Genomic DNA, 24695 nt, shown 5'->3' with positions numbered 1-24695 from the left:
TTGCTTAGCACTAAGTTGTTTTGTTTTTAGCATAGCAACCCTAAATTGACTGGTGCAGTGAGGGAGGGATTAAGGGCATGGTCCTGGGCAAAGGTCTCTCCCACAACTCCTCGAGGCCAACCAGCTGCAGCCACTGATCTCTGGGGTCACGCGCCCCACCCTGAAACAAGGGCCACTTGTCTGGCATTGCTGGCAGAACTCGGCCCTGCAGAGGAGGCAGCTGGCCTGTGGCTGAGAAGAGTAGGGGCCCACTTCCTTTTCTAGACCCAGGAGGGTGTCTCAGAGGGAAACTCAGACATCAGGCAGCTTTGGCTGGGCTCGTGGGGGGTTGTTAGAAAGCAATGGTCAGAATCAAGTGCATGTCCTCAGAGCCTCCTTTGCACATCTTTTCCTGGAGTGGACAGGTACCAAAACCAGCAGGGCTCAAAGGGAGCCTATCTGTGGTGGTGACACAGCACTGTGCTCTGCTCTTGCCTTGCCCTGGAGAGCAAAATCTGAAATGGGCATTGGAGAACAATGCCATGATGAGCTCCAGCAGCTAAACCCTCTTCAGTCTACAGCAGCGGCACGAGACCCTGGTCATCAGCAATTGCTTGAAGGAGGGAGCTTAAGATGCCTCAGAAAGCCAAAACCTGAGGAGCATCTCAAGCATAAAGAACTTATTACAGATGCCTCTAAGACAGAAACAGCAAGTTTGTCCTTGCAGCAGGGCATGAAGCTGCAGCAGTCCTTGGCAGAGGGTGTTTTTGATGGCACATCATTGGAGCAGGGCAATAAGGGCAGTTTTGATGCGACAAGACTGAACTATGGCGGGAAGCAGCTGTACTTGGCCCTATATGATGCAACCCCACAAGCCCCAAGTTTCCTTCCTTTTTTCCTATTCTGTGCACATTTTGCCCTGTCATCCCCCACTGTGCTGACAGTGCTGGAGGAAGGCATGTGGCGCTTTCCCTCTGCCTCAGCATCCCACACACCGCAGCGGCTCACGTGGGCCTGTCCCCACCACCCTTGAGTCAGCTAATTTCCTCTCGCCCAAGGCGGTCACCAAGCTCCTGCTGGCCCCGTCCAGGCATCGGCAGATGCCATGGGTCAGGGTGGTGGAAGATGCCCAGGACTGCCATCATGTCCAGCACTGGGTCCATGTCCCCAGCACCAGTTGCCATGGAAGCAGCCGGCTGTGTGTGGCGGGCAGGGCTGGAGGTGGGGGCTTGGCTCACTGCACTGAGCCTGGTGGTATCTGACCTGCACAAAAGTGGGACGAATATCTGCACCTGCTTACTGAGCATGTTTGGAGCATCCCATAATTAATGTTTGCTCAGCTGACGGCTGCTTAGCATTATTAGCAAATGATGAGTGGCTGATGTTGTTGATGTTGCTACCTCGAAACATCTAATTTCAGCATCTGAACTGAGCAAAAGGGCCAGGGGCCAGACGGCTGGTGCCAAGACCCTGCCAAGCTTTGCTTCTTTGGAGGTGGCTTCTGATCAAATCTGTGCACATGGGCATTCCTGCCCTGCCCTAGCAGCCCTGAGTTTGGACCCACACGGTGGCCATGATGGCAGGAAAGGGACTTCTGCCAGTGGCATGTCAGCTGCCCTTGCTAAGGCAAAAAGTGCAGAGGCCCCATGCCCAAGGTAGCAGGAGTGAGCCTGGAGACAGATACAAGATGACATTCAGGGGCCTCATCCCAAGCCCACTGAAGGTTTCTTGTGTATTTAAGCCATTTTGATGAACATGCCAGACACCTGATAAATAAATGGATGTGTGTAAAGGAGCATGGACTTATCCCACCCTTCTACCCACACTTCTAAACACAGGCATGAGGAAGAAGTACTCACACTGGGATGCTTGTTTATTTTTTTATTTGTTGGGGGGGGGAAGCTTTGGTGAGAGCAACACTTGTGAAGCCTTTAAAAATAATTACTTTCTGATTACACTAAGGTTAAAACAAACTAAGACAGCATCATCTTTATTTCCTCATCCATAATCCCGCTGCTGCGTGAGCAGCCAGTTCGTGGGTTTTTTATGAAGCGATTCTGGACAGCTGGCAGGGATTTGCGGTGCCATGTCCCCAGGAAGCACAGTGGCCTCTAGTGGCAACTCATATCCAGTCCTGGGGAAAGAAACCTGCAGGTGAACCTTGCAGGTTCCTTGCTCCCCAGGAAAATTAAGAACTGAGTCCAAACTGCCAAAGGAGAGGCATCCCTGTTCGGAGTGTGGTGCGATGTCAGGCTGGGAACTGAGTACACCCACGTACCCCATAAGCAAGGGGGAGTTGCTCCTGAGACCCCCACCCATGCCCTCTACCCACGGCTCTCGAGATCCATTTAAGGCTGGCTGCAGAACCCAGTCCTGCCCCAGCCCCTGAAGTGCTGGTGCGCAGCCCTGGCCCCCCAACAGCTTGCGCTGCAGGCGGCCCATCTCTAGTGCCCTCTCCTGGTGGGACACTGGAGCTGTTCTGTCTCCTGGATGGATCTCAGTGCTGGGTCGTAGCCTTGCCCCTGTCTTGCAGCTCCAGAAGCTGAGTGTCCTACAGGCCTGTCTCCTAAAAGCACTCTGTGAGCAGTGTGCATGCCTAAGGAAACCTGTCTTGTGCTATATTGTCTTTTATGAGGAGGAATAGATTGGGCTTTCTTTCTTCAACCTATTCACCCATTTCTAAAATATTTGTAAGTCCTTTACAGTTTTGAAGTCTTTCTTCCTCTTCTGAGTTCAGCTCAAGCTGCCTGAAGCACTCCCTAGCACAACAATTTCCTCAGGAAACAAAGATGAGCGTGTCTGGTGAACAAGGGTCTTGAGGGCTCCCTTTAGGAAAGAAATCCTGGGAATAAATCATAGAATCATGTAATTGTTTGGGTTGGAAGAGACCTCAAAGATCATCCAGTTCCAGCCACCTTGGTGTGAGCAGGGGCATCTTTCACTAGACCAGGTTACTCAGAGCTCCATCCAACCTGACCTTTAACACTCCCAGGGATGGAGCATCCACAACTTTCCTGGGCAACCTATTCCAGTGCCTCATCATCTTCACACTAAAGAATTTCTTCCTCATACCTGATCTAAACCTGCCTTTGTTCAGTTTCAAGCCATTCCCCCTTGTCCTGTCACTATATGCTCTTGTAAATAGTCCCTCTCCATCTTTCCTGTAGGCTCCCTTTAGGTCCTGGAAAGCTGCAGTTAGGTCACCCTGAAGCCTTCTCTTTTCCAGGCTGAACAATCCAAATTCCCTCGCCCCTTCCACACAGGAGAGGTGCTCTATCCCTTTAATCATCTTGGTCGGCCTCCTCTGGACTCAGGTCAGCAGGCTCATGTCCTTTCTGTCTTGCATCATCTTGGAGACTGTCTGAGCACAGCCAAAACTAGCATCTTTTTCTTGCTTCCTTCAGCTTGTGTGTGTGGCATTAGCTTCATCTATTTCTTCGAGAAAAGTCCCCAGGTCCTACATGGTAGGTAGATGTAGTCCTCAGTGTCACAGCAAAGGTGTCCTCTCATCCTGGAACAGTTGTGTCTTTTGGCTTTATCCTAAAATGTAGAGGACTTCTTATCAGGAGCAGATACATGCATCAAGCTTTGCATGGGAGTCCATGCTCTCATCCCCCTTCCCTGAGATTGGCTTGCTGCATGTTAGGAGATCTTTCCTTAATCAGAAGTTTTGCCTCCAACTGACCCAGTCCTCTGTGTTGCTGGGAGAGAGGACTGCTGGCCTGCAGCCCGTCAGCAGCAGGAGGGAACCCAGGCAGAGGGTACTCCCACATTTTGAGCCCCTTGGATGTTATGAAGCCCATCATCAAAGAAAATGTGAGGCTGGATCTGGGCGAGGATGGGTCCCTTAGGAGCCCCATCCATGAAGAAAGCCTCATCGATGGGCAGACCCCATTCCCGGAGTGTCTTGATGGCTCGGATGCCCATGTCACGGCCGCTGCGGGCTGTCACCAGATAGGTGCGGATGGGGGATCTTTCCTGGCCAAACTTCTTACGCATCTTCCCGAGGTGCATGGCAAAAGCCTTCAGGGGACCCTGGAAGCACAGTGAGATAGTTGGGAGTTTGTGGGAAATAAGGAACCCCCTATTATTCCTATACAAGCCACTTGTTCCTCTTCCAGGCTTTTTCAGGGCTCTGCAGAGCACAAAATGCCTGTGGGCTGCAGGACCAGGCAATGCTCAGACTGGGGCTGTGCACTGTGGTCCCTGGGAGCAAGGTGAGCCTTGTGGTGTTCATCCTAATCCCAAAGTGACCAGCAAGGTACATCCCAGCAAGCAGTGCCTCTGGGTCTGAGTCCTGCAGGGACTTGGACAGCAAGAGGTCACAGCCTACAAAAGGTGGTGTTGGGATTAGCCATAATCCTAGATATTTAGGGCTTACTTATAGGAGGTAACAGATCCATTTCCAGTGAGGCTCCAGATCAGGCCCACACTAGGGATGGAGTAGTGGATGCACAGGGAATCTGTAAGGATTTCTGCTTTTTTGACTGCTCCTGCCAAAGCCCTAGCAGGAGAGACAGCAGAGCCTGTGGATGCCTATGGAAGTGAGTGAGGTGGCATGCTCACCTCTCCAATGGGGATGGCCTCCATGGCCCGCTCGTACTGCACTGCCCCCTCCAGGCCCTGCTCCTGGAAGATCTGGTCAGTCTCGTCGGAGAAGAGCACGGCATCCCCGTCAAACACCACGCGGAGTGGAGTGCTGGGGGCCTGCACCTCTTGCTGGAAGACCAGCGCTGCTGAGACCCCTGTGAGACAGAGCAAGGTAGGGTCAGGAGGGACACTCCTCCCTGGGGCAGCTCAGGCATGGCCAGCTGCTCCCCATGCATCCGCTGCAGCCCTGTCCCACATCACCATGCCAGGGCCTCCAAGTCAGAGAGCTTTCTGGGGGAGTCAGCTCAGCCTTTCCATGGCTGTGTTATCCCCTGAGAAAGTGCTGCTGATCAGAAACCAAGGTCTGGGGAGATACTGAGGTGTAGTAAGAGATGGTGGGTGGTTGGCAAGGCATGAGCAACCCTCCTCCTGGTGCTTGCTCACCCTGCCAAGCCTCAATCTTTAATGCCCAGATTTAGCACTCTGTGGTGTGAATAATATAGGCTGGCATCTCCATTGATTGTGGTAATTGGCTTAATTACAGTCTCTTCCTACAAGCTGCTCCCTGCCCACCCTCGTATGTGGACCCAGGCTGCCAGATGGGAGACACTTGTCAGGGCAATGATTCTCTCCAGGAGGTTCCAGGAATGTGCTGTGTAGTGAAGGAAAGTTCAGGCTGCAGATGGCTTGCTCCTGACCTTGAAGGACAGTGGCCAGCTGATGTGCTCACACACCCAAGTGAATTAATAAAGTGATTAACCCCATTAGAAGAGTTGGGAAGACTGTACTCCCTCTGATTGAGGTCAGGCATGTGCATCTATCACTAAGTACACAGTAACTCTGCATTTACCAAGACAGTAAATTTCTGTGACATCCTCACAAAGTCCTGGGAATCACTGATAAACTCTGATTGATGAATGGAATTGCATCTTTGGTTAGAAAGGCTTAAATGTCAGGCAGGGAATGACCAGCCCATGGCAGAGCTGTGTCCAGAATGATGCACAATGCAGTGCATCAGTGACTTGTGAGGGCATCTGAGCAAGCCTGGTGTATTTGCAGACTACTGGTAAGGACTGAAGAGGAGACTGAACTGTTCAGGACTGTACTGGTAATCAATGTGACATTCACCCCTTGTCCCTGTGAATTCAAAGGCTCTGGTGTTGTCTCTTGGTACTGAGCTGCTTGGGAAGAGCGTGGTGGGTTTGGGGATGTGGGATGGAGGGGAGAACGCACCTCTCCGGAGGGCGTTGCAGACATCTGTCCTGTCAGCTGAGAGGAACAGCTTGACGCCGTGGGACTTAAGGTACTGCGTGGAGTCCTCATCACTGACGAAGCAGAACTTGGAGATCTCCAGGCCTTGAGGACAAGGGATGTGAGTGAAGTCTTATTGAGCAACATACTCCTCACAGCCCCTCACTCCCTCCCTGGGTCTCGGTGTGCTTTGCTGAAAGAGCTCAGGGCAATGAATTTCCCAATGGTGTGTAGGGAACCTGCCTGTGTTCTTGCTGCATCTTCTTGACCTGTTCTTGCTCCTATAAAACTGCAGAATGCAGTTAAATAGTGCCTCCATCCCTCCCTTAGATGAGCACTGACAGCACTCTGGGATTTAGGGTGGTTTTCTAAAACAACTTTTTTTTATTTTCAGTACCTGCCTGAACATGTCCAGGCTGTGCAAAATGCTGCCAGACTTCTTGGTGTGAAAGATATGGCTGAAGGGAGCTGAGCTTCAAGAGAACCCCTTCCCCTCATATCCCCTGTCCCTCTCTTTGGCACTGATGATCCACTGTGGTGCCTGATCTGCTCTGCAGCGTCCAGGGGAATCAGGCATGGCCAGGGATGGGTCCCCCTTACCGTAGTGCTTGGTGCTGTTGATGATGCGCACGCCACTCTCTGGGCTGTTGTTGGAGAGCACCAGAATGTCAAAGAGGTCCCTCTCTGCTGGGTTGCTCTCCAGGATCTTCTTGTTAACATACTGCACTGCCTGTGAGGAGATGGGATCTCTTAAAGAGGCATGACTGCAGTACCATTGCAGGGGCTCTTTTGCAGTTAAGGTTAGTGGTTTGTGCTGCATCTGTCAGCTGTGGCAAGGCTGGCATGTTATGGAGAGCCAGACAGAGCAATCATCCTGGAAAAACTGTGGGGGAAATGGTCAGGAGCACAGGTCTCAATGCTCTGCAATGAGGCCAAGAGATCAGGACAGGCATAACTACACCCTGTGATGGGAGTTGAGACTTTAAGCTGGGAAAGCTGAGCTTTCACCCCATCCTGTGAGTGTCTGCATGTGCCCCTAGCCAGGTGTGGGGCTCACCTGGATAAAGGCAAAGGCTGTGCCTGGTGGCAGGGGCTTATCCTGGTTGGCCTGCTGGTGCCTTGTGTACTCCTCCTTGCCCTTCTCCAGGTAGAGCTTGTGCTCCTCCTCCAGGTTGAAGATGGCTCTGGTGGTCACAGCAATGACCAGTGCTGTGCGGGGGTCTTTCTGCAGGACAAAAAAAGGAGGAAAGAGGAGTCAGGGGTCAGCAGAGAAGGAGCTCGTGGAGGTAGGGTGAGCAGGGGGCACCAACCAGAGTGGTAGGGTTGAGTGCTAGAGGTGTCACCCCTGTGTCACAGTTCCTCATTCCGAATGTACCACACCCAGTCTTCATCTTCAAGCCACCAGCGATGAGGCTGCCAGTTGTGAAACCCTAATCTATCTGATAAGTGCCACATGCTCCAAGGACAGCTCACACAGAGGGGATTGCTTCATAATTTTATTGTTTGTGGGGCACAGCACAGCCACAGTGACCTGTTTCTGCTGAGTATCTCTCCACATACTGGTGGTATTACCCTTTATTTGTGTCTGTTCTGGACAGTCAAATTAAGTCTCTGTGTATTTACAGAAGCTGCTGCTTTCTCCCTGGCTGCTCCAAAATTTAAGTGTGACCAAATATGCCTGCTCAGTCCATGCAACTGGAAATCACATGGATTTTACTGGGACAAGGTGCCCAGCAGCCCTGGGACAGCCACTTCTGCTGAAACCCAGGCACAAGCAATTCAGGCCACCATAGTTCTGGGCTGTCATGTGTTCTCTTCTGTGGTGGCATTTCAAAACTTGGTTTGGAAATACAGGATGTGTGTTTTGTAATGAACAGTCTTTTACCTGTTCTACATTGGTGTTTATGACTGTGCTTTCCGGTTCTGCCATCTTCAACTCTCAGCCTTTAAGACAAAATATAAAATTAAAACTGACAGATTACAACACAGTCAATCTAGAGAGGGGGAAGAGTGATAAGGAGACAGGAAACATCCTACACACCAAGTACAGGAGCCCAAATGAACCTGTTTCTGCTGATAGAATCTTTGCTCCAAGAAAAACTCTTCTAATAGTTCCAATTAAAAGTGATGGAAAAGTGGCTTTTCAAACAGAGATCACTGCTTTATTTTTACTTTCATTTTTCCCAAAGAGAATTATTCTCTGTGTGGAACTGCTGAAAGCTCCTGTGGAGCTCTTTACCAAGCTGTCAAAACACAAAATACAAAATAAGGCTGTCTTTAAAAGCCAAAATAGGTTAGACCTTATAAGCAGGTTTCTAGTTCACATCCTTGTTGCCCTTTTTGCCACTTTTGCTTGAATGGTGAATTTGTATCTACAAATGAAAGGGTTCACTGCATCAGCAGCTCATGTGCAGCTGTAAAAGGCCAGACTGAGTAGAAGTGTGTGGTGAGGTCTTGGGTAAAGGCTGAGACCCCTGTGATAGGGTTGGTCTGCCCCCACAGCCCTGTGAGCCAGCCAGGCCCTACCTGATTACTGCGCTGGGGGGCTGAGCAAGCCAAGAGCAAAGCCAACATGCAGTGTAAAGGACAAGTCAGGGTCTCCACAGAGACTTGTCTTTTGCCCCAGTTTTATTTAATTAATGATTATTGTTCAGGAACTGCAAAATGTTGCCTGGGCCAGTAGGCAACACACTTGGCTGATGCCAGCCCATGAGAGCCATAGCCTTGCCATGGGGGGCTCAGTGCTTGCATTGGGCAGTCGGGGAGTACAAAGTCCTGCAGCAGGGCTGCTCCCCCAGCCAGGGCTGCCTGGGAAGCCAGGAGATGCCGAGCATCCCTCTGCTTCCTCCACCCCATGCCTTATGCTGGGAAGGGGTCTCCTCCCAGAGAGGATGGCAAACACCAGCCCAGCTGCGCAGGCAGAAGCTTTCCTCTGACAGAATCGCAGTCAAGTATTCTCTGAAAGTCAAAATTAAATGCAAGGAGGCAACGGAGCTGAGCAGCCCTTCCTGGTGGGAGAATCCACCTCTAATTTCTGCTTCGCTCCTCCAAGCACTGCAAACCAAGCCCGACTTCTTTCCGTCTCCCTGCCCCAGTAACCCGCAGTGCTGTTCGCATACAGACACACGGATCTGCACCGCCACACGTCTCGCTGCGAGATCCCAGGAAAACATTCCGTGCGGGTGCTGCTGGTCCCCGCAGCTCTTCCTACGGCTGCCTGGCAGGGAGCAGATGTTACTCCCTGCACACAGACAGGGCTCTGCCAGAGAGAAAAGCCCAAACTCACCCCGAGCGCTGCCTCTGCTCCCCGGCACAGCCTGTCCAGCGGCAGCATCCCCACCCTGCCCAAGGCGCCGCTGTTTATATTTCCCCCTGCCCGCGCTGCAGGAAGCAGGCAGTGGCCGGGATGGGGTGCAGCTCCGCTCCCCGGCTTGCTGGGATTTGTAGGCAGCCAGCCGGCTGGCGTCGTGCCCGGGCCAGACTGCATTTCCCAGCCGGCATTGCACAGGACCGTGGTCATCCGGGCTTGGCTTCGGACACAGCCACGGTCACCCTGCGGAGGGGACTGGGAGCTGTTCCTGCTTCCGGAGCCCCCTCGGCGCTTGTGCTTAGTGGCTGATCGCTGTCCACAAGCCGTGATGTCTCATTTCTGCAGTTTTAGTATTTATAGCGTGCCTCTAGTCCTCTCATTTCCCAGCCCCCTGAATGGTTGTATTTTTGACCGAAAAAAGTAGTGGTACCTGGTCCAGAGTGATTCACAGGGATGCAGGGAACAAAGGCAGCTGCAGAGCGTGGCTGGGTGCAGCGCGTTTGCAATTTTACTGTAATGGTTTTCGATTTCTTTTTCCTTTTTTCTGAAAGCCATGCCTCACATGCTGTCCTGAGCAGGGTTGATTTTGGGGCTAGGATTTTAATTTTCTGGGTAGGCTGTGTGGCACCCAGCCCTGTGGGGGCTCGTGGTCCCAGGATAGTTCAACACCTCTTTTCTGTCCAAGAGTGTGACTGTCAGGGATGTGGTGGGGGGAAGAGGGTGAGGGGAGGGGGGCTAACACAGGACCATCCTGCAGCTTTTCCCTTACCCTGCTGCTGGAACAAGGACCACCGCTGCAGCCTGCCCAGCCTGGATCCTGCCAGTGCAGCCAAACTCACCTGCACTAAGGCTGAGCAGTTGTCCCCTTGCATGACACCAGGCTATCACCAAGATCACCAAATCTCCTCTCAAAATGTGGGAAGCCACCAGAGTCCTTGTGCAGCTTGGTCTCACTGAGATCATAGAATCATAGAATGATTTTGGTTGGACAGGTCCTAAAGATCATCTAGTTCCAAGCTCTTCCACCATGGGCAGGAATGCCACACATCAGATGAACTTGCTCAAGGCCCCATCCAACCTCGCCTTCAACTCTTTGAGTGATGAGGCCACAACTTCTCTGGACAATGTGTTCCAGTGCCTCATTACCCTCTGAGTAAAGAATTTCTTCCTAAAATCTGAATCTGTTCTCTTTTAGCTGTCTCTAGCAAACAACCTGTTGAAAAGGCTACTTATATGCTCAGCTTTTAGTGTGCATATGCAGACCCCCTTTCCCAGGAGTATTTTAATATTCCCTATTCCCTCATCCCCGTAATGCATTTCTCTTGTGTATCCCTTGGGACTTCCAGTTTGGAGCAAAAAGCTCCCCCAGAGGTCTGCTGCAACATCGTTCCTGCAGCATCATTCGTGCATCTCCTGCTCCTGGAGATGGTGCTGCTCTGAGCAGCAGGAGTGCAAGGCCCTTGTGATTGTGGCTGGTTTTTGGGTGGCTGAGGGGCAGCCCTAGCCCTTCTCCTGTGGCTAGGCACTTGCTATGGCAATGCCTTGGTGGCCATGTGAAAATCTGGAAGGACTGGTGAGTCAGGGTGGTGGGGCAGAACTGGGACAGGTCTGGTTTCTAGGGCATCTCCTCTCATCTCTACGTCAGCCATTTGACGCTGTGAGTTTTGCAGTATTGCTCCCTGCTTCTCACACCACCCCGAATTTGTGTGGCAATAAGGCAGGCTTTGGGCAGACTTTGCTGAACTGGCAGCAAGGGAAGAAGTTTACTAGCATAAGTTTAATGCAATGGAAGCCTATGAAATTGCTCCTGGATGTGTGCCTGGTGCTTCTGTTGGTGCTGGAGGATGAAACCACCCAAGCAGTATCCCCTCGTCCTGTCTGTCCTCCCTGCTATGTTGAAGCAGAGCATTCCTGTTCACACACGTTTTGCAGGCCCTCACACAGTGCATGCCTTGTGAGCCAAGGAGCTGGGCTTCTCAAATGCAGAGCTCATCAGGGACAGATGTAGTCATGCACCCATCCCCTTGAAAGTGTCCATTCCCTTGTGCTGAGTGCCTGCAGCCACACAGGTCGGCCCAGCATCGCTGCAGGGATAACTTGGAGAAGCGAATTTCCCAGTGCATGTAGTTGGACAGCAATGCCCTTCAGCTTCTTGCAGGCAGGAGGGCAGGTTTTGCTTCCTGGTCCAGCAGGGAGTTCCCTGCTGGCTTTTCACCTGCATTAACATTGCTTGGGTCAGCGGTGAGGTGGGGCTGGCGGAGCTGCTGGGGCCACCCGGTTCCTGAGCCGGCAAAGCAGACTTTCCTGTTTTGGCTGTGCAGTGCAGCCACCGTCCCTTCTGCACCCTCAGGTGCGTGCCTGGTGGGCTCCCATCTCAGCCCACAGCATGCCCCTGCCACACGGGGTGGCTTGACTGGAGTCTGTGCAGCAGGGAGGAGAGACTGACGCTGGGAAGGAAACCTGTTGGTAAGTCTGGATTTGGGAACCCAGTCAGCACAGGGTGGGAGCAAGAGTCAGGGTTGCCCCAACCCCTTTTCCAGGAACATGGATGCTCGATGCTCCCGGCAGACTGCCCACTGAGACTATGTCTCCTGTGCCAGACCATAGCAGGGCTGTCCCCATTGTTCCCAAAGTGATGGCTCAGTTCATTCTTCAGGGTTGGATAAAGGGTTTTTTTAAACCAGGGTCAATGTTAGATTAATGTGACACAGCTTGTGGCAAAAAGTACTGACACTCCTAATTCTGTGCTGAGTGGGTGCCTGCTTGTCTGTGCTGTCCTGTTCACCTGGACTTCACTCCAAAGCTGCAGCCTGGCAACTCTAAAATATCTGAGCGATGCTGCAGGTGTCCAATGACACAGACGTCCCAGGTGTCCCTGGACAAGCCATTTAACCTGCACCTCATTGTCCCAGCAATGATGTGGCAGAGATGACAGCAATTCCCAGGTCTCTCCAACCCTATGCCCACACGCAGGAGAGCACACTGCTGGAAAAAGAAAGGGTTCTTGCTGGCTTTGCAAGCTCAAAGAAGCAAAGTGCAGACGTGGTTTCCTCCTTCCCGGGGAGATCTGCATGCAAGGAGTACCTTGGGGTGGGCAGAGTGCAGGCAGAGCGAGGTGGAGTTGGCTGCTTGTGCAGGGACCCACTGGAACGCAGGGCTGGAGGCTGGGGCAGCAGCAGGCACATACCTGCTAGCCCGGGCACCAGGGCTGCAGACCTGCTCACGGCTCCGGGCACACCTGTACCGGTGACACGAAAGGAATTTGGCTATGAGGAAGTGTTCATGCTAGAATAGGAGTTTTGCCATGGGGAAAGCAATCCGGCTTTAAATTTGAAGCCTTCCCTCAGGCTGTGTCAGTGTTGCCACGTGCAAAGGCTGAGCTCACGGAGTTTCTGAGTTGGTGTGGCCCCAGCCTGGTGGCAGCACTGCCACCAGCAACGAGGGTACCAGCCCTGTTGCAAGCCCAGGAGCTGACCTTACCTCTCCTCAGCCCTGTGACAGGATTGAAAATAGCCAAAATGGGATGTTGGCTGATGATGGGGCTTTCCTGGAACTGAGCAAACCCTTCAGCTCACTCTGCCTGGCCAGGGAGGAGCCAGCACAAAACAGCTCTTGATTTGTGCCATACAGCCAAATGATTCCTCTTCTCAAAATGCCCTTGACCCCTCCAATCTCTCCCCTTTCAGCAGGCAGACTTGCAAGGAAGTGAAGGAGGAGGCTGTATGGGAGGGGCCGGCTGGCACAGAGCCCTCTCTCCGCCAGCGGCTCCCTCCCGCTCCATTTCACATCTCACTGTCAATGTGGCCAAGCTCTAATTGCTTACCCTGGGCTCTATATTTTAATTGTGTTTGCTCTCATTAGAGCCCTGGGCTACGGACAGCACACGTGCTACCAGAGAGGAAATCCCCACCCTGATAATTTTGCCTGTGTTCCCAGGTCACTCCAGAATAGCCATGGCAGTGGCAGCCAGGAAAGGCAGGACTACGGCCTCCCCACACACCAGCATCACCACCACGGCTTGGCCGGGCTCCTTAGACAGCTGGTTTAGCTGGATCCCGTGTGAGTACAGCATCTCTTGCTCTCCTCTCCCAGGCAGCACTATCTGGTGGGGCTGCTGGACTCTGAGGCTGTGTATTCACTTCACCCTTCGTTCAAATTCCATTTTCTAATGGGCTGCATCAGGGTGGGATTACTACAGAGTGGTACCACGCTGCTTTAGGAGGATATCTTTGCTGCCCATTTGGAGAATGGTCTCAGCCACAGTCTCCCTGCATGGGGCCTGTCCAGGATTCTAAGGTCACTTTTGAAAGTACGACTGCCTAATGCTGAAGCACCAGGAAGGGGTTTAAATGTATTCTGTAAGTTTTGCTTGGTTTTAACTCTTCTATCCAACTCCACTCCCTGAACATCGCACCAGTACCCAAATGGGCGCTCATCACTGTGGCTGTGGCAGGGGCCATTCTCCTCCTTCTCTTCCTCATCTGCATTGTCAAGTGCTGCTGCAGCAAGAAGAAGCCCAAGAAGAAGGAGAGAATCGGCTTGTGTGCTGTCAGCAACTCCACCACGACCAACCTTGTGCGTCTGCCTTCCCCTCAATCCCACCTCCCTCCTCCCTGAGGGGTTTGCTGCTGCTCTGCCCAGCCCCAGGGATGGTGAAAGCACGGCATGGCAGGGACATGGCTGAGTGCATCCTGAGGGTAATATATTGCTCTCTGCCACAGGTCCAGCCTGATATGGAGGACCTGGAGCTGGAAGTAGAGCAGAAGCATCGAGGAAAGCTGCAGTACTCCCTGGAGTACAACTTCCGCATACAGGAGGTGGGGATGCTCATGGCCATGGCACAGCAGGGAAAAAGGCATGCTCTTGCATGGTTAATCTTTGCTGCCCACTGGGGTGGACGTACCCTCTCCCACCTGCATGCAGCCTGCCAGCTCTCATGCCTGCATGGTATGAAGGCGTTGCACTCGCTTCCTGCTGAGCCCCCAGCTGCCTGACCCCATCCTCCTCCACCCGGTGACCTTGTGCCTCACCCCTCTCCAGCTGAAAGTTGGCGTGAAGCGGGCAGTTGAGCTGAAGGCCATGGACAGTGGAGGCACATCTGATCCATATGTGATTGTCTACCTAACATCCGATAGGAGGAAGAGATATGAGACCAAGGTTTACCGCAAGACCCTGAACCCCATCTTCAATGAGAGCTTCACTTTCCAGGTACAGACCAAAGCCAATTATATATTTTTGGTTGCATCAAGAGTGTTGCATAGACACTGCTCACTGGGCTAAAAAACCTCTCCAGACAGGTAGATGCTTCTGCAGTCAGGACTGGGGAATGTGAGAGAGGAATACCCTCATGGGGCAGGGCTGCCACTGAGGAGTGAGTCCAGGCTTTTGGGTCCTCCCCTGCAGGTACCCCAGGCTGAGGTGTCTGAATCCACACTGGTGATGCAGGTCTATGACTTCAACCGCTTTTCCAAGCATGACATCATTGGTGAGGTCCGGCTGCCCCTGGCCAGTGTCAACCTGCAGCATGTCATCGAGCAGTGGAGTGACCTGGCGGTGGCCAGTAAAGTGGAGGTTGGTCCTGATGGGTGGTAAACTCTGCTGGGAGGGATGTGCTCTTGCTTGGCTTACCTCCACCCCAAGAAGCAAGCCCATAGGGGCAAGCATGAGAGTTTGTGTTTCCCCCTCGGGAAACCTGCGGCCAGCCTGGTGCTCCAGCCTCAGGTGAGCTGGCTTTTCTGCCTGGTACTAATTACTGGCATCTCTCCATCAGGAAGAGCATCTGGGTGAGATCTGCTTCTCACTGCGCTACGTGCCCAGCACTGGCAAGCTCACAGTGCTCATCCTGGAAGCCAGGCAGCTGAAGAGGATGGACTCTAATGGACTCTCAGGTCAGAGGGGGCTGCTTGTGCTCAGACCTTCCTACTCCTACCCAGGCCCCAGTGGTGGCACCGAGAGCCACAAATCCTTGAAAACTCTTTGTGTTAAGACCTGCTTCCTATTGCTACCACCATATTCAGCCCTTGGCTGACTCCAGCCTCCCCCAGCACAGATACTCCAGCTTTGGGCAGTGCTGGAGGTGTCTCTCAGGAAGAGATGTCATGGCTGGATTGTACAGCAAGCTTGGCAGGAGAAAGTGGGCTCTGATGTGGCTGTCTCACCATGAGAAGTGACAAGTGGGATGTCATGGTCTGCTTGGGAATGGCTCAGGAAAAGTGTTTTGTGGCTGAGTTCTTCAGTCAAAAACTGTCCCTTGTGCCAGGTGTGCCCTCTCTCTCTCTTCAGATCCTTTTGTCAAGGTGCATCTCATACTGAATAGAAGGAAATGGAAGAAAAAAAGGACGAGTGTGAAGAAAAACACCTTAAACCCTTACTTCAACGAGGTGTTTGTTTTTGAGGTGCCTTTCAGTCATATCCAGGTGGGTTTCCCTGAAGTGCCCGGGGCTGAGCAGGTCCCCAGTGCAGCAAACCCCTTCCCACTGACCCTCTTTCTTGTGTTCCCCCCAGAATGTGGACGTGGTCATCTCCGTCTGGGATCATGACAAAGTGACCAAGAATGAGCTCATTGGCAAACTCTTCCTGGGCTGCCGAGCTACAGGCAACCAGCTGCGGCACTGGTCTGACATGCTGTCTAACCCACGCCGGCCCCTCGCCCAGTGGCATGTTCTGCAGCCCCCAGAGGTGGTGGACAAAGCCCTGGGACTGAAATCCCACCTCAAGCTGCCCCTGCACTCCAGATAGTGGGTGTCTTCTTCTCCACCCAGGGAGCAGGAGGGTGGACTTATGGAGGAGTGAGGGGCTTCTGCTCAGCAAGCTCTTAGACACGTTGGTCCCAGCTCATTGTCAGCAAAGAGGGGACTGGGACTCCTTCTGGCCAAGAGATGATCTGGCTGCTGGTGCAGCTCATGCTCTGTGTAATGCCTGGGACAGGGCAGCTCAGCATCCCGTGGCCAGCCTGGACTTGGAGCAGAGGGTGCTTGAGGGGTTGACATGGGCGCAGTAGCCAGCTCATCCCAAGTGCTCATGGGCTGTGGGGGGAAATACACAGAGCTTCAGGCTCATGCAAAACGGAGTCTTTTGATATTTATAAAGCAGAGGGTTAACGTGCTGGTGGCATGGGTGGGAAGTTTCTTTAGTTGTGAATAACTTGGCGAGAAGTGTGTTCTTGGAAAGGCTTCATGTGTCCTGTGAAGGCTTTTAAACAAGACCAAGGTATTGAAGAATGTAAGTGGCTTGAGAGAAGGAATACAGGCAGATGAGGAAGGTGTTGTAGCTCTTTAGTGCCTCTGCAGTGTGTGCTCTGTCCTGGCTAGACACTAAATGAGAAGCAATGTGGCTTCACACTTGCCCGTTCTCAGCCCATGATGATTTGTGCAGGCTAAAATGTCACTCAGGCTCTGGGACTCACCAGTGACCACCCCCATGGCCCACATGGATGAAGATGCACAGTGTCAGCTCCATTTAGTTCACATGGTCCTACAGGAGTGGCACGGCAAGGTTCACACCTCTGGCACCTGGAGCTCCTGCCAGGGTGTAGGGGCTGAGGCTCTTGGTTTCACACTGTGATCACACCACCCTGGTAAAGGCTGGCTTGCAGCCCTCATGTCACTTCTGGCAAGGTTTCATGTTTAATCTGGGAGGTTTTTTGTGGCCACATGTCCTGCCCCACCCTGCTTTGTGGGGCCTTGGTGTGGGGGCTATGTAAGTAAAGATCTCTCTTAGAAGGATGAGGGCATTGGAGTGGTGCCCCTACATGCCCTTGAGTATGCTGCAGTTTAGGGTGACTCCAGAGCAGCTTCCCTGGGCCATCTGCAGCAGGAAGCTCCCTGCACTGAGCTAGAGGAGGAGGGAATTGCTCGTTTTCTAAAATGTTTCTGCTACAAAGCAGCTACAGGACACAAGATCTGGGCTCATGCTGTGGAAGTTTGGCCCCAAAGACAGAAGTCCTTTTCACCACAGGGAGCTGCAGGCACAGTGCTAATAGCTATTGCCTGGGCTCTGGAGGGGGGAGAGCCTGGCACATTAATGAAAAGCTATTAATATTAAAAAGCAGTTAATCTGTGATTACCCAGAGCTCCACAGAGTGACTATCCAAGAGTTAAACAAACATGAAGCTGAGGAAGATTATGGAAAGTCTCGATAGAGATTAATGACCTGAGTTTAACCATAAAAAGCTGCTGCTGTGTCTGCCTCTTGATGAATATTCTCCAGGCTTCACCGTGGCTGTGAGGAGGGGAGAAATGACAGGGTGGTTTTGAGATGACTGTAACAAGTGAAGTGTGGTTTCTGCTGGGGAAACAGCATCTGCTGGCAGCCGCTAATGAGATGGAGGAGGAAATCAGTCACCTGAGAAAGACTTGTAAAGGGATGTTTTAAAGCCTCAGCCTTCAAGTCTCAACCTTAGAATCAGCCTAGAACAGGATGTGCAGAAGGGAACATCTCTGAATTGGGTTTGGAATTCCAAGCCTATTGCTAGGCTGTTTTTTGGTGATGCTGTTGTGGTGATTTAGGGCCATGCAGCATCCAGAAGGGACTTTTGGAGGTGTTTGGAACAGGCAGTTCTTATTTGTGCATGTGTGTGCTTTTTCCAGTCCCCCTATTTTGTAGTCATAGCCCTGAGGTTCACTGCATAATTTATGTGGTCGGATATAAAAGTTTGTGCATATTAGTCCCAAAACAGATGCAGTTGAAGGAAATGCAGAGACAGCCCCTCCTTGAGAAACGTTACTCCCTGCCCCTTTTCTCTCCAGCATTGGCCTTGCTCAGTGCTGGGTGAGCAGAGCTGTAGAGGGAAGCCCATGGTGCTTTTATGGGAAAAGCTGGGGAGTGTGGGAGTGAGCACCGAGCTGGGCTGGCTCTGGGCAACCTGGAGTGAGCCTTTGTGCAGTAAAACTCAGCAAACCGAGTTGTTTGTTCAGGAGGGAGAGGTGAGCAGGTGGGGATGTTCTCCACCCAGCTCCAGTTTTTAATGCACCGCCAAGACTGCTTTTTCCCTCTGTCATCATTTCTCCTTCCCAGTAAGCCTTGTGTACTTACAGCACGGCTTTGAGCACTCTCGTCCTCTGGCAGGATCCTCTTAGTATATGCTGGCAGCTGTTTGAAGCAAGGCTGGTGGATCCGGGCTTCATTTCATGCCTTATTTCCCCCCAAATGAACACAGCCTGCTTGGGAGCCTGTTTGCAGGAAGGCAGACAGCCCTGTCTAGTGTGCAAGCCATCTCCTTTTCACCTCCCTGTGGCCTTGGCGGGGGTGGTTGTCCCTCATTGATCAAAGCCAGATGTCTGAGCATCTTCTGCCTCACCAATGCTCCTCCTGCACTTGGAGGGTGGAAGATGCGACAAGAAGAGAGGGGGAAAATCAACTCCTCCTCAGCTTGTGTCTGTGCTGGATTCCCGTGTCTGCACCTAGAGGGCAGGGCAGTACGTGCTCTGAGCTGGTCTCTTTGTCATCTGGTCTGTGGCCCCGTTGGAGCCTCACCAGCCAAGGTTTCTTCTTCTGGAGATGGAGCTCGTGTTCAAGAGGGAGGGAAAGCAGCGATGCTGTGCAAGCCCGTTCCCGTGGCTGCATAGCCTGTTGGTGGCCATGTGGCAATGCTGGAGGTGTCCGAGTGGCTATTTCCAGGAGTGAGGAGCCAGCCCTTGCCTGATCCTGCACCACAGGGACAAAGAGGGTTTTCCCCCATCAGGTTAAGGGGGGAAAAGGCAGGTATCCAAGCCATCCAAGGTGCCCAAGTGGTGGATGGGCTGTTTGTCTCTCTGCATTTAATTAGCAGCTTTGCAGGTCAGTGGCAAGGCAAAAAGCAGGACTTAGGCCAAGCAGAAGTCTGTTAAAAGAGACAAGAAGTACTGAAAATTGAGGAGTTTGTTTGTTATTAAGATTTATAGTCTCAATTATTCACATCCAGCTCCAAGACTCCTCACCTCCAGAAATCCCTCCCAAAGTGAATTATTCCCTCATTCAGTGATTTTTTTTTTTTTAAAAATTTGTCCCTGCACTCAAGGAAATCAAATGGGAGGGCTGTACAAGGAGAAGGCTGAGAGCCTCATATGTGCTTGTCACCAGTTGTCTGCAGTGAGACAAAAATGATTACGGGCTGTCATCATTCGGCCTGGGTATGGGCTGGCTGTCCTCCAGCCACAGATTTTTTGGCTAGTCTTAGAGTTTTTGAGAGCTGGAGAGCATCTAAGCTCTTCTCACTAGGAAGCAAGCATGCCTGCTTTATAAATATTCCTTAGCTAGCATCTTTATGCCTTCCAATTTTATGGGCAAAATATGTATTTTTGTCATGCATGGGCTTATTTTTTAAAAGCTCCAGCTCCTGGATCCTTATCCCTAGTTCCCTTTCTCTATCCTCTTTCTTCTATCCTTTTCTCCCCCTTTTTTCTCCTCCCTTTTCCCAGCTCCTTTCCCCTGCTCTGATTGCTGCTGGGGCTCTTGTATCTGGAACTGTTCCTGCCAGAGGTTGGGCTTGTTTTGCTTCTGGATACAGAAATATTGTTTGGACCACTTTATATCTCAATGGACCTTGCTCTGCCATGGGCAGGAAGGGAGGGGTAGAAGCCCCAGACAGTCCAGTCTGCGAAGCAGGAATAATAGTGGGTGCACAGAGGGACTTCCCAAAGTTCCAGTTTGAACTTTGTGGGCAGACCTGGAAAAAACAGACATCTCATTTCTTCGTATTTCAGGTCTAGGTAGGATGGAACCAAAGGAGAAGCAGCATGAGGATTTCATAACTTTCATGCTGCTGGGCAAAAAGTGCTGCCTGAAGAAGTTTGGCGTTCCGGGTGAATGGGTGTCCATCAGTGATGACTTGTTGCATGTCAACAAGATGGGAATTTCTCAACCAGCTTTGTTGACTTCACCGAGAGGTGATGAAACCCCTGCAGGCACTTACTGCCACTCAATTTGAGCAGAAATAAGCACAGAGTCAGTTAGGAAGAGGAGTTTAACTGAGCTGAAAGGAGGCCTTGACCTGCAAACAACCCAACCCATATTGTATTTTATGTTCTGTGGGCAGCATCTGGGAAGATGGTAGGTTTGCAGGCAAGTGTTTCATCACCCTGCTCATGAACATGGACATTGCAGATGTCCTTGTCTGAGCCTGAAAAGCTCTCTGTGGGAAATGGGCACTTTAAGTTGTGAATCAGTCATTGCTGACTTGGTAAAAGAAACACGGCCCCTTTGGAAAGCCGGTGAAGAGCCCAGTGCCCATGAAAGAGATGGCTGTCTCATGTGGAAACCAGCCCAGCTGGAATCTGGTTTTGGAATGGATAGAGAGCATTTTCCTTTTAACTTTTACATACAAGTCAGAGCGGTTTAGACATAAAAGCCTGAATGTTTTCACTTAAGACATTCCAGTTAAAACACTTGGCTGTGGTGTCCACTCTGGATGTGACAAAGGATGTGTTCATACCTGCAAAGGCCAATGCTGAAGGTTTCTCTGCTTTGCATGCACTCATCCCACATCCCACACCACTCCCAACTTTTGAACATGTGCTAAACTCAGGTCTGCCTTCATAAAAGAAAATTCATGTCTCAGCTACTCTGTGAACTAATTTGCTTTGGGGATGTTCTGGAGGGATGCTCAGTGGGGTTGGGTGTTGAGTTTTCCTGGCGCAACCCTCTCCTGAGCTCATCCCCTCCACTGCCAAACCTGAATGAGAAGCACCTCCAGAAAAGCTTCCAGAGACCCATCTCCTTGCAGCTGTCTTCTCCCAAGGCTTTCTCAGTGTGTGCAGGTAGGTGAGGCTGCCAAGGGTCTTTGCAGCTGACACCTGTATTTTTGTAAAATGAGGTGTCTGGGGTCACATAGCATTTTCAAAAATCCATTGTGCTTGAAATAGATAAATTCTGGAGAATCATTCCTTTCATGGCAACTGGTTTGTAGAGCAATTGCTGATCTTGGGCAGAGAAGAGCTTTGTGATTTATCAGTTTTTCTTGAGCTCTATGGCCTTCTTTTTAAACTAACACCATGCTCGTGCTTCTGCTTTGTCTTGGCACAGAGAACCTGAAAGACCTTTTGAGAGCAAAGACATGTTTCAGCCATACCCATCTGAGCACAGAGAGGTCTCAGCTTGTTCCCCAGACACGTTCTGGGTCATACCCTGGTCTTAACGAGGCTTTGAGGATGTGCATATATACATGAAGGATTGTGATCAGGTGTTGGGTCACTTCAGTAATACTATCCATGGGCATGCTGGGTGGAAATTCCAGAGGGATCACCTCCTGTACGCATTAAATGCTGAAGGCCTGGGCACGAACCAGTGCTGCTGGGAGGTGTTCACTTTCCAGTGAGCTGCCAACTCACCCTGGAGTCGTGGAGGAAGGGCCACACTGTGAAACAGTCCAAGGCTTCTGGGCAGAAGTGAGAAAACCTCCTGAGAGGAGTGAGATTTGTGCCCAGGCCTGTGCTGGGAACCAAGTGATCCTAACCCTGGCTATGAACACAGACTCTCCATCAAGGGAGACTGAAGCCCCTGTGTGCTACCGTGGTCAGAAGGGACTTCATCCAGAGGAGTTGTCTGGTTTTTGCCCTCTCCCTGAAGCTTCTCTTCACCCCTCTGTGTTTTCATTCTGTAATGCTGCCCTTCCTCCAGGCTCTAGCCTGCAGTGAGCTGCAAACTCTCTCAGAAGCCCACACCAAAATGTCCCTTTGGAGTGGAAGGGATCATTAAAATGCCTTTTTTTCTCTTCAAGGCCAGTGTTTATATCAAAAGCAGCCATGTGTGAGTACTTACATGTGTCCACAGGGAGTTGTTCTGTTCCTACAGGCACTTGTCCAAAGTCGGTGAGTATAAAAGTGAAGTACATGAAGAGAAGGATGGGGATGTGGTGTCCATAGTCCTGCAATGGGGCAAGATACCCTGGTCACTCTTAGTAGTACCATCAGCAGGAGGCAACGACTGCTTCAGCGAGATGGATCTGCATGTCTCCTTGCTCCTGCAACTGGAGAGATGAGCTTGTGTGGCCTCACCAGTCCTTTCCTTTGTACTGTTTGGCAGATGGAGGAGGCTTAGAGCAGAGGGGCAGTCCAGAACATGGGGTCCTTGATGCAGGCCCAGCAGATCCAGTCCCACCCCTACTCCTCCCCTGCCTTCTCCAGCAGACTCCCCTTCGAGGTCAAGCTCGTCTGTCACTTGTCCCTCTTTTTGCCACTGTTGTGGGGCTTTGAGCCCAATTTCAGCCCCCTGCACCATATACCAGCTCCAAGACATCCCTCAGGAGGAACAAAAAAAAAAAAAAAAAAAAAAAAAAAAAAAAAAAAAAAGACACATGCCAAGGAACCCACTGGTCGGAAACCCATTTGTTGCCCCTTCACAGGACCTGCCATCACTCAGATAACTGACTGCATCCACCTGGGGAGCAGCAGGGACTGTGCATGAACTGCACTGACACCTTCATGAGTGACAGCTTTATCAGTGACAGCTTCACTGACATGAGCTGCCTGCCCAGTGATGGCAGCCTGAGTGTCACCCCCTACCTCTGCCACAGAGAGGGTTCAGCTCATACCTCAAGGCTGACATCTGGGCTCTGCTCTGTTTCTGGGAAACTGATGAGTGCATCAAAGTCTCGCTGGAAAAAGGGAATTGTGTCCTTATCCATTGCTGGGATGGCTATTCCCAGGGCCCTGTGTCATCATCGTGCAGCTGATGGTCAAACACAACATGAAGCAGCTGTCATGTTATGAGTTTGTGACGTATCTGCTGAACATGAGGAGTGTCATTAGGACCTGCTGGTGGGTTAGGAGCCTGAGGGCATCAACTTCTTGTGCTGAAGCACTCCCTGTCAAGGAAGATAGTATGGAGTTAAACTGTTTGCTTTGGTGTGATGTGATTTTGGGAAAGCAAAAGGCAGTCAAATACAAGTTTCCCCAGCGAGATTGCCTGAACTTTTACCATGATCACAACTGCTGCTGAATAGCATGCCTGTGTTTTGCTAACAGTGTCATCATCCTTGGAAATAAGGCATAGTATCATCTGGTGTCATGTCACTCCATAGTGCCTGACTACCTTATGCCTGTGGGATGCTGAAGAGGAGACAAGGTGTAAGGGAGTGTCATGAGGGACAGCTTGCATGGATTCATCAGCCTCATCCTTACAACATGTGATTCCCTGGAGGAGCCTGGCTCAAAAGAGACACACCTGAGTCTCTAAAAGCAGAACTTCCTGTGTGTGACAGGTCTTCCCTTTGTCTGATCTCACAGGATGGGGAAAATTATCTGGGAATGGTGGCCCACACCCATGGTGCATTCCTTTAGCTCAAGTGAGGGAAATGAGGGAAAAGAACAAGGTCAGATGCTCCATAGGAAAGTATCCAAGTATGAACAGTGCATCCATTCCTGGCCTAATCACCTCACTAATGCCTAATATTCAGAGGCAAACACCTCTTTGAAGGATGTGCCTGGAGCTTCCTTGGGCCTTCCTTGAGGTTTTCTGCAAGAAACTTGTTCTTTCATCACTCAAACACTTACACAATTCCTTTGGCAACTTCTATCTTTCCTAATGCTAACCATGGCTTCTAACTTTGACATGGATTTGTTTTTGCATTCTCCTTTCTCCTCACTGGGTTTCTTCCTCATGCTGATTAAGTCTGGTGCTTCTTCCCTTTTCTGGGAGAGCTGCCCTAAAGCTTAGCCCCTGTGCAAGGCAAGTCCATGGAAAGCCTTCTGCAGACTTGGAGGATCGACCTTCTGCTCATCCTATTACCACACTTCACCATCCACTCCTCCCCGATCCTACAAACACTTCTGTTGGCCAACATTTTGTTCATAGGACTTCTTTCTTCGAACTTCATTCTTCCTCTATATCAGGCCAACACTTTCCTGCCACAAGGTGATAACGACACCCTTGAAATTCTGAGCAGTTCTCTTTTGCTGTGCTGCATGCCTGGACTCCAGGAGGTCCAGAATGCCTTCATCTCAAAGAGCTGAAGGTAACTCCCTGGCTGTGGGGAATTTGAATGGAGAACTCCCCCAGTTTTGATTCCTCCACCAAGAGCTGAGTGGCTCTCTGGAGGACTTGATGGGCCAGCAGAGGCCAGAATGTGTAGATGCAGCATTTCAAAGGGACATTCCCAAGTGTATCCAGCCTTCCCCACATTAGGGGTTTCTCCCTCCTCCACCTGCTACCATGGCCAACCCTGCAAGACACCAGCCCCATACCAAGGACTTGCTCGTCCTTCAGCAGCATCTGCAGCACTACTTGCGTGGTGCTGAGGGTGGTGAAACAGGAAGCCTGCAGCAAGGGATTTGCCACTATCTGTATAATGTCTGGGAGATGCCTGGAAAATATCGTCAGGGCCATGTCTGAATCTGCCTAAAAAACCCTGGCTGGAGGAGGAGGGAGCGCCTGGCCTGGGGGAGGAGAGCAGGAGCTGTTTGGGTCCCTGTCTCCATGGGATCCCCTACACACACGCACTACATGTGCTGTGACCAAGGCTGGGAAATATTTTCAGCCACGTTTCCACCTGCTTCTCCTTCAGATCTATGGAGATATGGGTCTGGGTCATCCCACAGAGGGGATTACCCTTCTTGCTGTCAGCATGGTGCTGCTCCCCCATGCTCCACTG

At 51.4% G+C, this 24695-nt stretch overlaps 2 protein-coding genes across 2 annotated transcripts; one reads left to right on the top strand and one right to left on the bottom strand.

The window, feature by feature from the left end:
* Positions 1-1924: 1924 nt before the first annotated feature.
* Positions 1925-9210, bottom strand: LOC136362422 (cytosolic 5'-nucleotidase 1A-like). The gene is made up of 7 exons (XM_066320888.1): positions 9107-9210; positions 7706-7764; positions 6878-7045; positions 6421-6550; positions 5803-5925; positions 4546-4724; positions 1925-4014 (listed from the first exon to the last, which is right to left on the bottom strand). The coding sequence occupies exons 2-7, from the start codon at positions 7748-7750 to the stop codon at positions 3712-3714; spliced, it is 948 nt and encodes a 315-aa protein (XP_066176985.1). The 5' UTR covers positions 7751-7764; positions 9107-9210; the 3' UTR covers positions 1925-3711.
* A 3830-nt stretch (positions 9211-13040) lies between these two features.
* SYT8 (synaptotagmin 8) lies at positions 13041-16326 on the top strand. The gene is made up of 8 exons (XM_066322257.1): positions 13041-13189; positions 13548-13705; positions 13852-13947; positions 14171-14338; positions 14534-14701; positions 14901-15018; positions 15413-15546; positions 15635-16326. The coding sequence occupies exons 1-8, from the start codon at positions 13084-13086 to the stop codon at positions 15866-15868; spliced, it is 1182 nt and encodes a 393-aa protein (XP_066178354.1). The 5' UTR covers positions 13041-13083; the 3' UTR covers positions 15869-16326.
* Positions 16327-24695: the final 8369 nt, after the last annotated feature.

Source organism: Sylvia atricapilla, chromosome 6 (assembly GCF_009819655.1).
Source record: "Sylvia atricapilla isolate bSylAtr1 chromosome 6, bSylAtr1.pri, whole genome shotgun sequence".
NCBI classification, from domain to species: domain Eukaryota; kingdom Metazoa; phylum Chordata; class Aves; order Passeriformes; family Sylviidae; genus Sylvia; species Sylvia atricapilla.
Note: the sequence above shows the minus strand (reverse complement) of the source record. Positions and strands in the feature narration are given on the sequence as shown.

Excerpts from the sequence above, each read along its gene's own strand:
- LOC136362422 (XM_066320888.1), bottom strand. The coding sequence starts at position 7,750 with ATGGCAGAACCGGAAAGCACAGTCATAAACACCAATGTAGAACAG. Across the intron at positions 5,926-6,420 it reads CAACAGCACCAAGCACTACG|GCCTGGAGATCTCCAAGTTC; the intron begins GTAAGGGGGACC and ends CTTGTCCTCAAG. Across the intron at positions 4,015-4,545 it reads AGGCCATCCCCATTGGAGAG|GGTCCCCTGAAGGCTTTTGC; the intron begins GTGAGCATGCCA and ends CTGTGCTTCCAG.
- SYT8 (XM_066322257.1), top strand. The coding sequence starts at position 13,084 with ATGGCAGTGGCAGCCAGGAAAGGCAGGACTACGGCCTCCCCACACACC. Across the intron at positions 15,019-15,412 it reads GGACTCTAATGGACTCTCAG|ATCCTTTTGTCAAGGTGCAT; the intron begins GTCAGAGGGGGC and ends CTCTCTCTTCAG. Across the intron at positions 15,547-15,634 it reads TGCCTTTCAGTCATATCCAG|AATGTGGACGTGGTCATCTC; the intron begins GTGGGTTTCCCT and ends TGTTCCCCCCAG.